The sequence below is a fragment of the Anoplolepis gracilipes genome, chromosome 14, assembly GCF_047496725.1.
Source record: "Anoplolepis gracilipes chromosome 14, ASM4749672v1, whole genome shotgun sequence".
NCBI classification, from domain to species: Eukaryota; Metazoa; Arthropoda; class Insecta; order Hymenoptera; family Formicidae; genus Anoplolepis; species Anoplolepis gracilipes.
Genome location: NC_132983.1, coordinates 7,392,751 through 7,408,646, shown reverse-complemented (window position 1 = coordinate 7,408,646; position 15,896 = coordinate 7,392,751). Strand labels below are relative to the sequence as shown.

The 15,896-nt window shown below is 32.0% G+C and overlaps 1 protein-coding gene and 1 pseudogene across 1 annotated transcript; both read right to left on the bottom strand.

The window, feature by feature from the left end:
• Window positions 1-4,350: 4,350 nt before the first annotated feature.
• LOC140673178 (uncharacterized) lies at window positions 4,351-6,418 on the bottom strand. The gene has a single exon (XM_072905901.1). The coding sequence runs from the start codon at window positions 5,484-5,486 to the stop codon at window positions 4,353-4,355; it is 1,134 nt and encodes a 377-aa protein (XP_072762002.1). The 5' UTR covers window positions 5,487-6,418; the 3' UTR covers window positions 4,351-4,352.
• A 1,256-nt stretch (window positions 6,419-7,674) lies between these two features.
• Window positions 7,675-15,686, bottom strand: LOC140673322 (cytochrome P450 4C1-like; annotated as a pseudogene).
• Between the last annotated feature and the right edge of the window lie 210 nt (window positions 15,687-15,896).

The window sequence follows — 15,896 nt, the reverse complement described above, 5'->3', positions numbered from 1 at the left end:
CGGCTAACGCTAACTCAGAAACAGCTATCAACCTAAATGAGCATCAGTAAACGGGTTAGGAGCGGCTATCAAACGGTTATCGAACAGCTACGAAGGATTATAGAACGGCTGCGAACAATTATCGAACAGCTACGAAGAATTATCGAACTGCTATCTAAACTACAATGAGTGGCAGTGACAGTGGCAATGAACGACCTAGCAGCAGCTGCAACAGCTTCGAACGAGGCTATCAGCATCTCAAGCAGGGCTGCGAACGAGGCTACGAACACGTTCTTAACGGCTACACTCGAAGTTACAAACAACTCAAGAACTCCTACGATCGGTCAAAAGACGTCTGTGAACGAGGCTACGAACGGGTCAGAAGCGGCTACGAACGAGTCAAAAACGACTGTGAAAAAGGCTGCGAACGGGTCAAGAACGATTTTCGAATGGGTGAAGGACGGCGGTGAACAGGTCAAGAACAGGTCAGAACAGGTCAAGAACAGGTCAAGAACAGATCAGAACAGGTCAAGAACAGGTCAAGAACAGGTCAGAACAGGTCAGAACAGGTCAAGAACAGGTCAAGAACAGGTCAGAACAGGTCAAGAACAGGTCAAGAACGGCTATTAAAGGTGATAAACGAAAATGAGTGAAAAAAATGCGAACAACAAACGGACATCGAGAAAAACTGACAAAGCAAAAAATCAACATAGTTTGGAGAGACGACAGTTGGTGAACGAACTGCATGCGTCGGCGAGAAAAAATTTTCCCCGAAGACACGTCATAGTGCGGGGATACGATGATCTGTGGCAAGTCGACATCGTCGAGATGCGTCCGTATTCTCGTTTCAACAAAGGTTACCACTACATACTCACCGTCATCGATGTGTTGAGCAAGTATGCATGGATTGTACCATTCAAGAGTAAAGATGGAAGGGAGACGGCTGATGCAATCGCCAAAATAATTCGAGATAGCAAGAGATGCCCGAAAAACATACAAACTGATAACGGGAAGGAATTTTACAATACCGATGTGCAACGGCTTATACGGAAACATAACATTAATCACTATTCCACATATTCGGTATTGAAGGCGTCTGTCGTCGAGCGATTCAATCGCACGCTGAAGAACGACATGTGGAAGATGTTTACGCTGAACGGAACTTACAAGTGGATCGACGCGCTATCCCGACTCGTTGCAGAATATAACGCGCGAAAACATCGCACTATCAATATGAGACCTATCGATGTTACTCCCACGATCGCTGATAGACTTTTAAATACAGTATACAACAGTATAAAAATTGCTGCTCCTGCAAAGTTTAAAGTAGGTGACCTGGTACGCGTTAGCAAATACAAAAAACTTTTCGAAAAGGGTTACTCACCAAATTGGACAACCGAGGTGTTTAAGATTGTTAAAGTGCAACATACTAATCCCGTAACATATCTACTCGAGGATTATCGCAAAAAATCTATCGCTGGAGCATTTTACGAGCACGAGTTGCATCGCGCGAATTATCCAGATGTGTATCTCGTGGAGAAAGTACTGCGCAGGAGAGGTGACGAGGTTTACGTGAAATGGTTGGGATTTGATAGCTCGCACAATTCTTGGGTACATAAGGATCATGTAATTTAATTTTATAAGAAATACAATGTATTCAATATAAAAAATATATGAAATATTTGAAATATACAAAATCTTTATTAATACATCCTTTCCAATAGTCATTACAATATATATAATATGAAATATACATACAAGAAAAAATCACACACACACATTATATTTTATAAAGATATCTTATAATGTCCCCACGGTAACGTATCAATAGTTGTAGGTACGATATACCGCTTGTCGTCGTACGGACTTAGAGCAATTTTTGTTTCGCGAATGGTGTATACCTTGTGTAATTTTGATCTTATACACGATTGACTACGCGTTATTTCAATCTCTTCGTTCAAACACCGCGTGTAATCGTCAAACGTTATCGTTCTCGCAACAACGTTACTCTTGATGCCTTTTACCTTTTTCGTATCCTTCTTACCATCCACGCGCAACGCATACATTTTTGCTCTAAGCCCGACAAATTCAGTCATTATGGTACCGTTGTTTTCATCCTTCATTAGACCCGGTACCTTTTTATTCACGAGCGGTATACCGTACGCATTGTCTGTCGCATAGTCGCTCGTATCAAATCTGCTGATGTCGCGTTTCATATTCTCGTACACATCGTCGCACTCAATGTGATATATAAGACTATCCGTATCAGTGTACATGACTTTGCATCTCTTTCGATACATTGGTACCATATAATCGTGGTGAAATTCGTACAAACATGTCTTGGATATATCGAGAATACACATACCTACGTAAATTGGTTTGTAGAATTTCACCTCGAGTTTACGTAATTCTGCAGCGATTAGATTTTCCGAAAAAATGCTTCTGCTATGAAAATTTGGTTTTGCAATCAATGTCTCTGCGCCGTACCTTCCGTCCCATTTTGTTAAAAGTTTAACATCTACGCAATTGCGCACATTTTCCATCGTTTTGCCAAACACTGCATTATTCATTAGTTTGTACAAATTTTTTTCAAAATCATTTTTTGCCAGTGTTCTAAATTTTGTGTTGAGTTCTATATAAGTACGGAGCCACGGAAATTGAGTGAATTGTAATATACGATGAATTTTTGTAACACGAAGACCGTGACGTGAACATTGCTGCAGGTTGCGGTAGTGTATCACGTAACGCTTCTTATCGTATACGGTTGCGAGAAGCTTGCCCTCGCGCTTGCCGGGTGGTTTGTCGTGTATCGGACAAAACGGTAGGTCAGTGTGCGAATCGTGAAGATGTTGCGGATACTCGAGATCGACTTCGAGGATGTAGCCTGTAGACGAATCGAGCGCGATCGATGATACATCAAAATTGGAAACATTATCGACCCACTGAAAATCAGCGTAAGGCAATGGTTGACACATTGCCCATCCGTATAAATTATTAACATCGAAATACATCAAGTACGTTGATGGTTTTGATAAGTCATACGACTGCATATACTTGTTATTAGCACGCGCGTACCTGTTGGAACATTGACTCAGACCACCGCGTATACCTCGTTCGATAAACATAACCATGTCAATGTCTGTGAGTAATTCAAATATAATTTTCGTATACTTTAACATGGCGTCCCACGTGTAACCGGGAAGAGTATAGTAATACGCGGGGTCGAGCCCATAACTCTTGATACAACTCTCTCGGAATTTTCAAAAATGTCTGCTAATAACAAAACATCGATTTTTAAATACAGATCGCTATATTCGCCTAGCGTTCGAATGGAGAATCGCTTCCACACAATCTCAGCGTGCGCGTAATCGCTCTCAGATACTGTGTTACCTGTCAAGGAACTGTAAAATGATTCTCGTGATGGTAAACACGCATCTTGCAATTTATCTACGCAGTCAATGTACTCGTACGGGAAGACACCTTTTCTTGTTAATAAATTGAAATCTTCGGCGGATAAATTTTTATATTCCGATTGTAAAATTTTGAGTTTATCCTTGCTCAGAAAAGACGCCAATTTGTCGAGACTTGTTGTGAGAAATTTATATGAATCTATGAAACGTAATTTAATGTGATTTCCCGGTTTGTCTTTCGTACCTTTAACATGTTTTGTAAATGAAATATATTTTTCTTTTGTTATCGGAAGTAAATCGATTCCTCCTTCGAACGCTGTGGCTATTTCCTCGATTATAAAGTGAGAATCATAACCAGATAAATTGTGAAATACTATTGGAATGCAAAAAGATTCTTTGTAATTTAGATTGCAATTTGAATGCGCGGGACCTCTGTACCGCCCGGTCAAATGACAATGATCGCGTACGCGCGTATCATGCGAGAATGGTTTCTCACATATATGACACTGAGTCGCACTTTGAAATTTTTTCCATTCATTTTGCGTTAAATTTACCATGGGGACATTGGTTGTTAAAATATTTTCTACATGTTGCGCCAAATTTTTAAGTTCGTCGGTGAACCATGCAACGCAATTGGCTTCGCGACGAGAATGATACGCGGATAATGAATTATCGTACGAGCAATGTACATAATAAGCCATACTAAATACTTGGTGATGTTGATAAAAATTTTCTTCTTCTTTTTTCACCAAAACGCACTCCAGGTCGGCGTACACGACGAAAGGTAGTCGCTCCTTCCTGTTGTAGTTGGTGAATGCGAGCCACTTATCCTTATCGCTTGGTAATCGGATAGCGCAGTCGTTCATCTTTCCACAGTATACTGTATGTGATTGCAATTTCTCGACAGAGTGAAAATAGTGCATGTATCTGTAAAATAAAAGTTAAAATTTTTATATCCTTGTTTTAAATATTTTTAGACAGTTTTATTAAATATACATACCGATCGCAGATATATTTTTTAGTCTTGTGTTTGCTGAGTTGCATACTAACAAGTCTAGATAGATTCTTGATCCATGCAAAATGTTCGATATCTTGCGCATCTTGTACGTAGAGCAAGTTGACGTGCTTGTCCCTCTTTTGTTCCGTAAGGCGTATCGGGATAATGTTTTCATTTTCGATGGTGTACACATTGATTGAAATGTCATTATAAATTTCAAATTTTTTAATTTGATTTAGAGTGACTGGAAACTCAATATCTTGTAAATTCAGTACTGTTGTATAATGCGGGTACGATGATTGTCGGTGTGTGCATCTTTCAGCTGGATACAGAGCAGCCACTACCGCCCACGCAAAACATGCATTGTCTTTAGATTGCACGTTAACCACTGCTCGTTTCATTATTATCTTTCGCGATAATTGCACGTAACATCCGGCGCGCATAGGATTATATTTATTTATATTTACAATCAAATTTAGTATACGCGATAATGCCCATCCGCTATCGCGTTCCTGAAATTCTTCGAGCGATGCAAGGATTGGCTCGACGACTCGCCGCTCATACCACTCGCGTAAATCGGATGTATGTAAGAGTTCACAGTTTCTCGTATTGATTGATTTATTGGCATGCTTATCGCCCGCCACAAACTCGCCGTTAAACACTGTATTCACTTTCACACTGTTATGTTTTTGCATAACGTCTCGCACGTGCTCGAGCACAATGTCACTCGCATCTTCCAAAAATTGACGAGGTTCGATGTGATTATAATTTATAACCGCATCAGTCAAGATGCGGCTCTCAAACGCCGTATCAATCTCTCGCCATATGAGTCTCTCCGAGTTATTTTCACTACTATAATCACCACCACTGGGTATAAACTGTCTCTGCAATCGAGTTTTTGCACCCTCGAGTCGCGCAATTCTTGTCACCAAAGATTGTCTATTTCCGATTGAGAGTCGCGGACGCTTGACACGGCTGCGTTCTTCAAGCTCTTCGATAAACTCCTCGCAATGCTGCAGCCATCCAAAATATTCACCCAATGTGGTGACTTGTTGGGAACGCTCCAACAAGTCGCGTTCTTTCTGCTGCACGTTTTCCATTTTTTCTCTCTCTATTTTTGTGTGCAAACATAACACATATTACGCGACATTATTATATGTAATAAAATTTGACAGCTACTGCACCATCGCATATCCACCTCATCGGGCGATGTAACTTTATGTCTCCGTATTTCGTATATTAATCCGATGTCATCTCGAAAGGTGTCCATACACGAAGCACAGAGAGCTAGAGCACCCGTTGAATAATAAAAGTGTATGGCGCAAATCTTACGTTGATTTTGCGCACGGAGTTATTCATTTTCTACTACGTTGTCGTCAAAATCGGTATTACTGCAATCACTAATATAATTACTATCGTCCGACAACGCATGCTCTTCGTCTGACGACTCGTCTATTATCGCTTCGAAATTAATATTTTCCATTTATTCACTATTCACTGTCACTAACAATTCTAATGCCTGACAGTAACCATTCAAATTTTTTTTTTTTTTTCCACAGCTTCCTCTATGCCCTTTCAAATCGTACTATGGTTTGACGGGGCTCTCATTCTTCTTATATTTCGCCTAATGCTGTCTTAACACATCCTACCGAACGTCAACGCTTTTACATCTATAAAAACGTTCCGACATGTTCGTCGCAGCGTCGGCCAAAATTTCTATTGTTTTCACACGACTTTTATGGCTTCTAAAATGTCCCCGGCGATTAAAATCTTTTTTTTTTTTTTTCCATAATGGCGCTGGTGCGTTGCATTCTTTCCTTAAAAATTATGGAAGATGTTTCGCTCCAGTTTTATGGGAGATTTTCCGCGAGGGTACAAAGCTGCCGAACGTCGGCGCTTAAAATCTCTTTTTTCATAATATTCTAATGATCATAAAATGATCATAAAACTAGAAAAAAAAACAGTTTTATGACTTCTAAAATACCCCCCGGCTATAAAATCAACTGCAAAGATAAACATCTACTTTCGAACGTGTGTAGGACCCTTCTTCCCCCCCTTTCCCTAACAGACCCCTCGCGCCTCTCAGATACCCCCGTCCCCGCACTCCCCTCAGCGCCCCATGGCTTAGAATCCCCACTATAACACTACTTATTGTCGAACGCTGCAGTAATTCGAAGATTTAGTATATAAAAATCAGTCCAGGACATGCATTGAGCAGTTTAGTATCTCACTTCGAATTACTCTCCACGAACAATACTCGTTTGTGTTGTTATTTTTGAATATTCTATTTTAATAGAAGTACCATTTCTTATTTTTATTTAGATAACATATTCAAAATTTATTAAAATAAGGGAAATACACTTGTGTCACTTTCTTTGTCAAAAACTTCATCTCTCTTTTCTTTAACAAATTATAGACTTTTACTTAATAAGCGAATACGAGTTTGATACAATAAGTAGTACGAGAAGAATAAAATTTTGATTCTTATAAATTTTTTTCTTTTATCTAATCAACAGACTTAATTTATTAACATTGCTCTGCGCATATTTAAACCAGAACAAAGTTTACTTGTTAGTATCGACAATCATTATCTTATATTTACAACAAAATGATAACAAAATATCATATAAGAATACAAGGAGCTAATGTTTGTTAAACTAAGTTTGCATTTGCATTTATAATTTGATAAGTCAAGTTCGTATCATTAAAAAAGACTGATGTTGAAAACGATGCGGTAATAAAACAAAATGTCAAGTCAGCGTCAAAAAAATTGTTGTGCAAAAGTGTAGTGTTAAAATGTATACATAATAATATTGTTTAAATCTACTTTTCTTTCTGCAAAAAACATGTTATAACTTTTGAAAATTACGTTTATTAGAAATAAAGAGACACGAGCACTATACAATTTTAACATGTTTTTGAAATATTATAAAAATTTTATATAATAAAGATATAAAGGGAAATACACTTGTCACTTCGAAGATACAGAGACGTTATATAAGGAGATATATAAGTTATATAAGAGAAATATAAAAAAATAATAAAGAATTAAGAATATACAAATTCAAAATATATTATAATATATTCAGAATATATTATTATAATATAAAGAATTAAGAATATACAAATTCATTTATTAAATCACTTCAATGGAATATAACACTTTCAATATTTTAAAACATGCTAATATAAGAATAAATTTGTATAATATGTTTACTTTTTCTATTTCCAAACGGCAAAATTTTTTGATATATATTTATTCGAGCTATCGATTAAATATACTTATCAATTAAATCTAGTATAAATCTAATCAGTTCTGGCGTTATTAAAACTTAATAATCAAAAATATTCTGAACTAAATGCTGGCTATGTATAAATTCTTATTAAAAGCAAAATCATATTCTGCTTTGTTATTCGTTGCTTGAAACTCGCCTTTGTCTGTTAATTTTAATTAAATTTTATATGTATGTACATACGAAAATATAGAATGACGAAATCATCGACAGATAAATATTTTATATTTTATATTTGTTATTTTTATATTTTATCTACTCATGATATTGTTCAAAACTTTAAAAAAAGATACTATTTCTGCATGGTTTTAATAATTAACATAAGAAAGAAGGAACAAATTATGTTTTCAATCTGTAATAGTAGTATTTCTCACAAAATCCGACTTTCTTTCAGAAATACCTTTTTTTTGTTTTCCTTTTCTTAGTAATTCTTTTTACTCTGGACTATTGCCAATGGTAGGTTGTTAAAAAAATAGAGACAATATGCGTTTTAATTATTCAAAATTGAATTGATATTTATCTTAACTCTCGATAACTATAGTATAGTTTGTTATCATTTGCTCATAAGTTTCTTATTAACCAAGGCAAATTTAAGGCATATAATTATCATTTTAATTATTTATTTTCTTATCATTTTCTCAGTACTTTATTTTTAAAATATCACCGTTCGAAATTAATCACTCAAAATAATAAAAGATGCGAGGAATACATTTGTGGGTTCCGAAACAAAAAAATTACGCAACATGTTTACATACATAATGTATATTTTCTTGATAATGTCGAACATATAATATGCGTAATCATTTTCCATCATTTTTGTAATTTATCAACTTTTTATACTCTTACATGATAACCGTGTTAATTTTAAACGGCTATTTGTGATTAATTGGGATGAATTTCATATAAAACGGACGAGAAGGACAAAGTAGTAAATCGGCCTTTAATTGCAGATTTTTTAAATAATCTACAGGTTACAAGTAAAAATTATGCACCAAAAATGCTATTGTAGCCTTCAACTCGAGCAGAGCGAATCGTTGACCTATAATATAATTCAAAGTTTATCGACACTATCAAAAATTATCGACACGAGCAGAAACGAAAATAACAATTTACCTGTACAATTCCTCGGTCCTGCGCTGAACGGTTTGTAGGAATATGGATGACGATTCTGTATTCTCTCGGGCAAAAATCTATCCGGATCGAATACTTCTGGATTTGGCCAAAAATTGGGATCTCTGTGAACTCCGTAGATATGAAGATGTATCATCATTCCAGCAGGTATGACATATGATTCTGAAAAGCATATTATAAAATTACAGAATATTGAAATTTACCTAAATGAAGATTTCTTTTAAGAAAATGTACATAATATTGTCAAAATGTTAAAGCATTTAAACTTATTTTACATTCGATAATATATACTTCGTGTACGTAATAATATGCAACAAAAAATGGATTACATAACTTTATATAAATTTTGTATGAATCTGAATCATATAATAAAATTACAAAATATTGAAATTTACAAAAATACGAAATAAAAAAAAATAAAATGTACATAATATTGGTATTTTTAAAATGTTAAAGCAATTTAACTTATTTTACGTTTGATAATTTATATTTCGTGGTATGTTACATGTCCAGAATATATAGAGCAAAAAAGTAAAGCATTACGTAATTTTACATCTTCGGCAGTTTTTCGAAGTATGGCAAACACGCTGGGATACAAACGTAACGCTTCCTTTAAACATCTTTCTAAATATGATAAATTTTGCAACGCTTTCATTGTTAGTTTCCCTCCGTTCTCTTGCATCACGGTATTGACTTCAACCCTTACACGTTCCTGTATCACCGATGACATTTAAAATGTATTGTTTAATATTCTAGTTCTTATGTACGTACATACAAATAAATTCTTAATGAAATCAATAATTCTTAATAAAATCAAAATAAATTTTTTATATTTATTTTAAAAATACTTTTTTTCGATATATATGTAGAAACTAATGTAAAGAGTGCCTCAAAATTAAATGTCAAAACTTTAGGACCGTGAAAGATAAATTAAGAAAAGAAGTCTTTTAATGATTTGCTCGTTTTTGCTTCGTTTTGAAGAAATTCGCAAAAATCCATGTTGGGATGTTTAACGAAATTAGAATATCTGGCATATTGTGGCAGATGGTAATTAATTATTCGTTTGTAGACTTCTGATAAACAATTGTAATTAATTCATAATAGAAAGGCAAAAATATAAACATAAACTAAATATAAATTAAAGTAAGCAGATTACAATAAAGGGCAGTAATTAATGATATTCAATATTTCTCTCTAAGGTCAACTGTGATTGGTTAATTTCTTGTGGTCTACGTAGAAGACTCTGTGGTATCGTGTTAATATTTATAATCCTTTAACTTTATTTTAGAAAAATTTTACTCCCTTTTTTAATCTTAATGTTTTATTACTTTTATTTTCTGGTATTTTTTGATAAACATAATAATCGTAGTATTGTTTTATATTTTTGGTGAAATCTTTTTTTTTTTAGTTTTTTCCAAAACCGAGCGATATTTTGTAGGAGTTTTTATTCATAGTTTGTCGATCTCCTATATACACTCGAACTGTTGACATTTAATTTCAAGGCATTTGGTATATAGAATATATATGTTGCAACAAAAATTTTGATATTTGTACTATAATTATCTGCACTATAATTATCTGTACAATACTTTGAATAAAAATTGTAATTTAAATAATATATTGCAATAATATTGAAAAAAAGTACCTGAATATCTTTGTGTTCAGTTAATAGTAATAAAGCAAACGTCATATTCCTCGCTGTAGTATCGTAACCCTGTAATCATCATCATTAATTATTGTATTATTGTATTATGTATAACGTAATACAATCATACATGCTTAAATATACTAAACAAAAAAAAAGATTACTGATACGTACTTCAAACATAAAAGTATCGACTTCTTCTCTAATGTCCAAATCAGTTAATAAACCTTCTTGAGATGCCGCTATTAAAAGGTCCAACATAGCCAGCCGCTTTTTTTTAACTTTTTAGAAATAAAAACAACTATTAGCTGAATCTCATTTTTGCCTTCTTTAATTAATATTGTTCTTGTATAAAATTTAAACTTTATTAGAAATAATAATGATTTAATTTTACGACAAACATCCCAGATAGCCAAATGTCCTGATTGTGGAATCATGTTGTCGACAACTGTTGCAACAACTAATTTTGAAAAACTAGAGACAAGGTGAGACAGCATTATGGCGGGTTCAGCTCACATGATTTCTAATTCTAAGAACAGCAAATTGATGGCAACATATTAACACCAATATCTTGTCAATATCTTTATCTTGTCATTATATTTGTGTTGTTGCCATCATGATGTTATAGAAAAAATAATTTCATTAGTTGTTGTCATGTTGCTGATAACATAACGTTTCAGTTCGCTGATTATTTGCACTCAAAATTTCGTCAACTAATTGCGTAATATATAAATACTCATGTTGTTATATTTAATATTGCGGATGTATTCTCATGTTAGCAAACGTACAGCAAACGTATAACAACATATGCAATGCATTAGTCTGTTTAATATGATTAATCACGCTTGGCTATCTGGGATATGCTATATTATTACGTATGTTTTGTACAAATACTACAACAATAATTTTAGATTGAGCAAGCTTAAATTAGCAGCTGGTCTCTTACGTACTTCCAAACACTTCAACATCATCTATCTCTTTATCACTTTCAAGGTTTTTCAAGTACCGACCATTGGTGCGTTCGTGATAAAGTTTTCTTTCCGCAATGATCTACACATAAGTACGGTATTGTACTATAGCATAATATTAACAGCATAATGTGTTATTAATATTTTTGATTAATCATGTAATCTTACGGTACAAAGATTATGAGGTTTATTGTAATATTACGCAAAAAAGAGAGTTTAAAGGATTAAAATAACATAATTTAGAACGTACTTTTTCCGTAAATCCATGCAATATTTTCAAGATTTTTTTTTGCTTTCTTCCTTGTGGCGATAACGAGAATAACAAATTGTTATAGAACCAAGGCCTAAAAATTCTAAAACGTAATTCAATAAAACTATATAATTCTAAAAATAATATTATTTTGCAACAGCTTTATTTAAAGTCAGCGTAAATATTTAAAGTAAACTGTAAGTGATTATAGAGAATATAAATAAAATTTATCTATGTTACGAAAATATGTAGAATCTCCTAAAACATTAGCCATTTGTTTTAGTTAAATTAAATTAAAATAGATTCTTTGATGTAAATGTAATTTCCCTATAAATTTTATTGCTCAATTTATTTTTTCTAACTATTTAATATTTTAATATTTTCAATATTTTTAATATTTTAAAAATTACAAGCAATATTTTGACATTAAACATTTAGCACGTACAATATTTTGACTTTAATTGTTTATATTAATTGTAGCTTCACATGACTATTAAATAATTAATCTATTTTTCAAATTATATTTATATAATCGTATACATTATCATAATATAAAGAAAAGATCATAGAAATCATACAATTATTTACTAAACATAAATTACCTATAAATTATCAGTTCGCTAATATTGTGAATCGCATTTCGATACTGTTGCTGGGCCTCGCCAAGGTTTTGCAGAGAGATGCCCATGGCAGTTTCTATGAGTGCATTGATTATATAAAATAAAAATATTATACAATCAAAGATTTATTGTAATATTATATTTCATATATAGCTTTGAGTATAAAAAATCCAATTCTATATATATCTATTTTAATTGCAATATTGATATTTTATATAGGAATAAACTATCTTCTTATCTGTAAGCTATGGTTATTATGGAAATTATTATGAATAAAATCTTTATAAATAAGACAAAACAATAAGAATTGTACAGTCATCTTACCGCATATCGCATTTAATGTATACTCGCTAACAAATGATGATAAATCTTTTACAACTATTCCTTCAGCATCCTTCAACGATTTTGTCATGCAATTGCTCTCTTTAATCAAAATATCCACAAACTGATTTTATTGAAGTGAAATGAAGGTGTTAATATCTTTCGCCGTGTTTGCCACTTAGTGCCTAAAGCAGAAACAATATAACGTAAAATTATACGATAAAAAGTTTTAATAATATTATATAAAATTACATTTTTATTCTTACTTTAATGTTTAATTGATTAATTTTTAAATAATATATTAATTATCTTAAATTAATTTTTTTATCACAACATTCATTTTTATAATCCATTAAACTGTTTTTTATAAAACTTTTACTGAAAGAATTGTTGAAACAAATATTAACATAAATTTAATTATTAATTTGTAATTAAAGCTTTAAGGATTAAGAAATAAAATTAAAAGTATATTACGTGCGCACGTGTAATAATGTTTATAATTTAATTTAAAATTTTTAATTAAAATATCTGCTGTCGTTATTATTACTGCTATTTGCTTGAGAATACATGTATCACAGCGAAATTATCCATCATTATAATCTTTACTTGTAAATTTCTTTTAAATTTATTAGTTTTTATAACAAAGAAGTTGTATAAGTTTATTATTTAATTGTATAAGATAATATTTAAGTCTAATTGTAACATTTTATTGGATTTTTTATGATGGAGACAGATCGATAACAGACTGTAATATAGTAAAGAATATGTACGCTTTTATGTTAATTTTATTACGTTATCTGTGCTGATAAGAAGGCCCGTGCCCAACCAAGGAATTAACGTATCATACACACGACTTTTCTCAATGTGCTTGGTGCTACTTAGTATCGTCTGAAATTATCGAAAACATCTTAAGAAAGAACATCAGTTTATTATGCCACTTTATCTTAGATACACAAATAATTTAATAATTAAATCTCCAATTTTTATTTAATTTCGGTCGAGTCAATGTTATTTGCTTTTTTTCATTTTTTAAAAATCTTTTTTTTTTTACAAGCAAAAATCTACTTATAAAGCCAAAGTTTTTCAAAGTTTTTCTAGCTAAATCATAATTTTATGTCTTCAAAAAAAATAATCTACAAAAAATTTAATTTTCTGTATTACTTCCAGATCATCTGGATGACGGATAGACACAACAGACATGGAGAAACCCCAGAGTTTAAAAATGGGATAATAGTTATCAGCCCAATTAAAGAACAGTTTTATTAGCTCTTCTAAAAAATATGTTGTCAATATATAAAATTGTTCAGGAATTAATTTTGTCATAATTTTCATTGTTACTTTTACTCAGATATTGAAAACAGACTATAATGATAACTAGGAAAATGGATTGCAAATTGATATTGCAAAAAGAAGTGCTAAGATGAATAATGCAATAAATGCTAAATAAGTATTTCAAAATAGAAGATGTGTGAATTTAACTTTTACTTGCGTGTACACGAATTACGGACCGTTTGTAAATTAATGTAAATAAGTTAGAAGTTTTATACTTGCCTGCTGAAACTTGGACTTGCAATACATTGCCAAGAATCGGAAGGCCTGGTGGTCCCGGTATGAGATTAATAAGTCGTCCATTTCTTCCATGATGCACATAATAATTACACACCAGTAAAATAAACATAAATAATAACAATATGGTGATAAACATTGTTTCCTGATGTAATATTCTCGACTAGTTAAGCTTAATTTTTTTAATTTCCTGTTTTTATGGTTCTTGCATTGCACGTATGAAAAAATAAATTATATTTGTTTTACAACAAAACTGTCATAATTGCCTTGTCTGAGAAACAGAGAGACAGAGAAAGAGAGAGAAGGAGGGAGAGAGAGGGAGGGAGAGAGGGAGGGAGAGAGGGAGGGAGAAAGGGAGAGAGAAGGAGGGAGGGAGAGGGATGGAGAGAGGGAAGGGAAGGGAGGGAGGAAGGAAGAGAGAGAGGGAGGGAAAGCGCGCGCGCGCGCGCGTGTGTGTGTGTAAAAGAGAGTAATGAAGACAAAGATAATATCATTAAAATACCTTAATCCTATATATTTTATGTAGTTAATAATTTTGAAGAGTTATAAATAATGATAACTTTATTTATTATAATGAAAAATATATTGTTGGCTTAAATCAAACAAAAAAATTTTATCGTTTATTGTTTATAATTATGTTACTATTTATGATATTTAATTTCTTAAGATTTTAAAATAGGATTGCAAATTCTGAGCAGTGCTTCATAAATAGTATCAAAATTAGGTCGAGTATTATATTTATCTTATTATCTATAAAATTTTTCAGTTATTTTAACATTGTTACAATTTTATTTACTTTATAAATGTATAAAAAGAAATTTTTAAGTGATCGCATCATAATATCTTTCTAAAGTTTAATTTAAAATTTAGTTCTGTGCAAATTTTTGTGCCTATGTACTTTAAATTTAAAAATATATTTTTATTACTAAGCAAAGATAGAATTGTTTTGTAATAAACGGAGCTATTAATTAAGCATTCGCACACTTCCATAAACAAAAAGTTAATTTGAAAATTTTATGTGATTTTTATCAAATTTATTATCACGTTACACATATAAACATATTGTGTTTCCATATACTTAATATACATATACAAATTATATAATTATGACGATTGTTTCATAGCATTTTTTCCTTTGTTTATCTAACTTTTAAAGATTTGTGCAAAAAGAATATAATACATTTAGTAAGATTATAACAATATGATTATAATAATCAAACAAAGTTAACAACTTGTGTTATTAGAAAAAAAATTATGTATAAATATCATGCACTTACACGAATTATATTATTAACTCTAGTTCAAATATTGCAATAAAATGTTATAAAGTTTTATTTTACATAAGTAAGTATTACTCAATTACCTGATAAATTCTCTGAAGCGACGTTCAATTGAAACACCACTCAAATGTTTAAAATGTATTAAATGAATTGCAAATCTTTTCAAGTTGATACATGTGCTAGTAAAACAAATCTCCGCGAACTGACAATGCACATCTGAAGCATACACTTATAATATCTCTTGCTCAAGAGCGTATTAACAATAATCAGAGTCTCATACTTGAGAGGCAAGTTGAATAATCCCATTTTGATTAAAGACCAAACAACACATTTGATAAATATACTTACAATCGGGTTTTTTCATTTTTATATATGTTATGGAGGGTACATTCCTAAATTACACTTTGTTTGAATTTTGTGACGTCTGTTTGTTTTT